At 38.9% G+C, this 3,363-nt stretch overlaps 1 protein-coding gene and 1 long non-coding RNA gene across 3 annotated transcripts in view; one reads left to right on the top strand and one right to left on the bottom strand.

Annotated features, from left to right (window-relative positions):
- The window catches only part of LOC110463464, a 6,168-nt gene extending 6,047 nt beyond the window's left edge, over nucleotides 1–121 (top strand). The window contains exon 3 of the long non-coding RNA XR_002464398.1: nucleotides 14–121. This is a non-coding gene — a long non-coding RNA (uncharacterized LOC110463464). The remainder of the gene's footprint in view (nucleotides 1–13) is intronic.
- LOC110463463 (glycoprotein-N-acetylgalactosamine 3-beta-galactosyltransferase 1-like) overlaps nucleotides 1–3,363 on the bottom strand; it is a 53,981-nt gene that overhangs the window by 13,717 nt on the left and 36,901 nt on the right. The window contains exon 1 of one of the 2 annotated variants that reach the window (XM_021518082.1): nucleotides 2,953–3,150. The exons of the other annotated variant lie outside the window; for it this stretch is intronic. Within the exon in view, the coding sequence (XP_021373757.1) occupies nucleotides 2,953–2,956 (4 nt within the window). The 5' untranslated portion in view covers nucleotides 2,957–3,150. Of the gene's footprint in view, nucleotides 1–2,952; nucleotides 3,151–3,363 lie in introns of those variants that run through there. 2 annotated transcript variants of the gene reach the window in all.

The following is a 3,363-nucleotide window of genomic DNA, read 5'->3' as shown; positions in this document are numbered from 1 at the left end:
TATAATGCGTTAGGTACGTGTAGTATATCAGTGAACTCGTACACAAAACATAATGTGTGAGGTAACACAGGTCTCGGGCATAATGCGTTAGGTACGTGTAGTATATCAGTGAACTCGTACACAAAACATGATGTGTGAGGTAAAACAAAACATTAACTATACTAATAACTACATAGATACACTTGTAGCTTATGTACACTATTGTATTTATGTCCATTTAGGTATCAATTAATAATATTTGATTTGTATTTTGACTACACTGTACATTTTTGTAACTCTTCAATTTGGAGGAAATAAAAAAATAATAATCCTATCGCTTAATGCATTGTTATCTTCTCGACATCGCCATTGTATATCAAAAACGGCATTAATGAGGTATTTTTTTTAATTTACTTTACTATGACCTCATAAACTTTAAGGAAGTCTTTTACCGAAGATTGCAATGAAACAAATGTAAGACATATTTTGCTATTCCACAGTGACACACACCGGATAATCTCGACTCACAGAATTAAGAGTTATCTCGCTTGCTTCGTACAGTAAACATGTACATAGCCTATGATATGATAAGCTCTGTAATGTTCAGGAGAACATATTTACATAAGACATAGTAGGTTCTACTATAATTGTAACTGACATGGTGAAAACCCGTTTTATTTTCGTTAGCTACCATTGGAGGTCGGGTGGCGCAGCGGAGAGCGCGCGCGCGCGCGCGTTCGCCTTTCACCAAGGCGGCCGGGTTTCGTTTCCCCGATCAGACGTGAAAATGTATGGGGTCACCTGCCTGAACATTTGGGTTCTTTCTCCTTGTACTCCGGTTTCCTCCCTCATTACCATTCATTGAGCTCTTCCACAAGAGCCAGGGATGTGTAGTGGACACATCCCTGACCAGAGCCAACCAGAATGATTAATATAAAGTTTGATTTTTAATGTATATAATTGTTATATACTGAAAATCAGAAACTCGTGGAGAATGTTCAAGAGAAACGAAAGTAACGCTCCAAATCTGAGTACGTGTCCGTGTTTTCAGTTACGGCGCAGTACATATTTATTTAGAACAGTAAATACATGGTGACGCTCGTTTGTATATCTTCCTGCGAGTTAAACGTGAACGGTGAAGTATTACTTGTACGCTTGATCAATTATTTCTTTTTTCTTTATCATAGGAGTTTACAAATAAAAAATAAACTTAAACAAATGCCAACATTTGGAAAAGACAGTCGAGAATTTGTGACAGAATATCAATAACCGTATGTAAAAGATAAAAGTAATCCAGCCTGACACGTTACTGTGGATTTCATTAATGTGATGTATACGCATGACAGTCGCACCTGTCACATGTAAGTCTATACCTGTACTGCATACCTGTGTAAATGAGTTTATGAGCCTCTGGGCATATCATTGTCGAGGCCATGGGTTCTTCCTTATCTCGTTATATATCTCCGTACAAGTATCGTAACCTTCCCGCAAGATATCGTTGTTTCACTATACACGATTTATCTGGTCGCTTATTTCGGCATCAGTGTTTCATGTCCTCGGGGACAGCTGTCTGCCGTAACAACTAGGACTGTCCGAAATTTGAGTTAAGCCTACTGAAACATCTAACACAGATTGGCGCCTATCGATTTCATGAAACAGCTAGGATTTTTCACTGACAGACTCAGTAACTGTTTATAGATAAATGTCTATTATGATTTACCAGGTAAGGAATCCCTGAACCGGACTGGACGTCTCTTCCAGGATGTTTGTATTGGGCTAAAGAGTGTGTGTTAATATATATAGGTCACCAACTCCCGTCAAGTCAGTCATTAACACGTCACCTATACTAATGAGTCTAAGTCAAACATGCGTTTAATTATGCTGGTGGTGGTATCAACACAATAAGGTCTACCGTCACTCCTTGTTACATGTACATAGCCTGCTCGTGCTGTAATCAAAGATTTAACGACGACAGCGGGGACAAACAAATACGTCAGTGATTGTGTATCAAGTTTTGCTAGTACACGCGTACGTTGGTCTATCCGGTTACGTTAGAATGCTAAGATAAAATAAAATGTACAACAAATATTAACGTATGATCATTATATCTCTCGGGCTAAACAAATGTATATCAGGCATCAGAACGAATACAGTAGCATGCTGCTAACATTTTATTTCCATTTATTATTAGACAATTTAGTAGTATATTTGTCTACGTATGCTTATAAACTACGTCTTTCTACATACTTGAGTTGGCCTTTACTTCAAAGATTTTAAAAACACTTCTAAACTTCTGCGTACAATTTTGAACCTTTTACCATTCAGTTTCCTTTGAGTGTGAGTTTGTGTACCTTATGATTGTCGTCAGGCCAGATAGGACTTTAAAAACTAGGATCACGATTCACAAATCTTAATCAAGTAACTTGCATCTGATATCAGTGGCAACACTACTGTATACATACTTGTAATACATCAGTCACTAGCCCGATTTCCTCTCGCCCTTACATCAGACTTAAAACATTTTGACAGACGATGTCTAAGTCTGGAGCAAGGGCCAGAGGAAACTCGGGCTAAATAGCTACATGTTTATAAATTGTACTGATAGTTCGAGTGTACTCTACAAGATCGCAGTCAGGCTGCTGAGCTCTGTGAAGCCTCGATCTACACATGCATTGGGTTTTCACGACTAGTTATGTACGTTATAAACTGGTATATAATCTTCGTTCGTCGTTACACCATTGCCATCGACATATATGTGTATGATATCATATATTAACAATATTCATTTTATCACCGTATCTGGAGCTTACACATATCGACATATTGAGGTATCGGATTTCTCAAGTTTAGTTAAATAGTCACCAAATAAGTAAAGTCTAGATCACGATGGTTGGTGACCATGACCCCCTGGTAATGCAACACCCCTACACACTACACAGGGTATATAGCCATGTATATAATCGTCAAACTTACCCATTGTGTCTGTCTATAGCAAAGTTCCCAGATTATCATGAACACAACATATTTCCCTGTAGAGACTCCACGTCAGCGCTCATGCCTGTTAAAATTTAGGCCACTTCCACAGTGTAGGGCTACAGACTACTGATAACGCCGGGCTCGTGTAAACACAACACGGAAACAATTTACTCCTCTTACACCAGGCTACAGTTTCGTTCCCCTTTGTGTTTGCTCGTTGGATCGAATGCGTATCTAAACCGCCATCTCATTCTCGGAGAACTCCCTAATCATTTATACGTTGTATATATAAAAAATATATACTGCATGTACCTGCAATTTTGCAGTATGTATAACTATATTGTTGTACGTGTCAGCTGTAGATCTACCTGTTCCAAGGGCGGATCTAGGCCCGGCGCGCCCCCCCCC

This window comes from Mizuhopecten yessoensis, unplaced genomic scaffold (assembly GCF_002113885.1).
Source record: "Mizuhopecten yessoensis strain PY_sf001 unplaced genomic scaffold, ASM211388v2 scaffold10911, whole genome shotgun sequence".
Classification (NCBI taxonomy): Eukaryota; Metazoa; Mollusca; class Bivalvia; order Pectinida; family Pectinidae; genus Mizuhopecten; species Mizuhopecten yessoensis.
The sequence above is the reverse complement of the archived record's forward strand: the minus strand, read 5'-3'. Positions and strand labels throughout refer to the sequence as shown.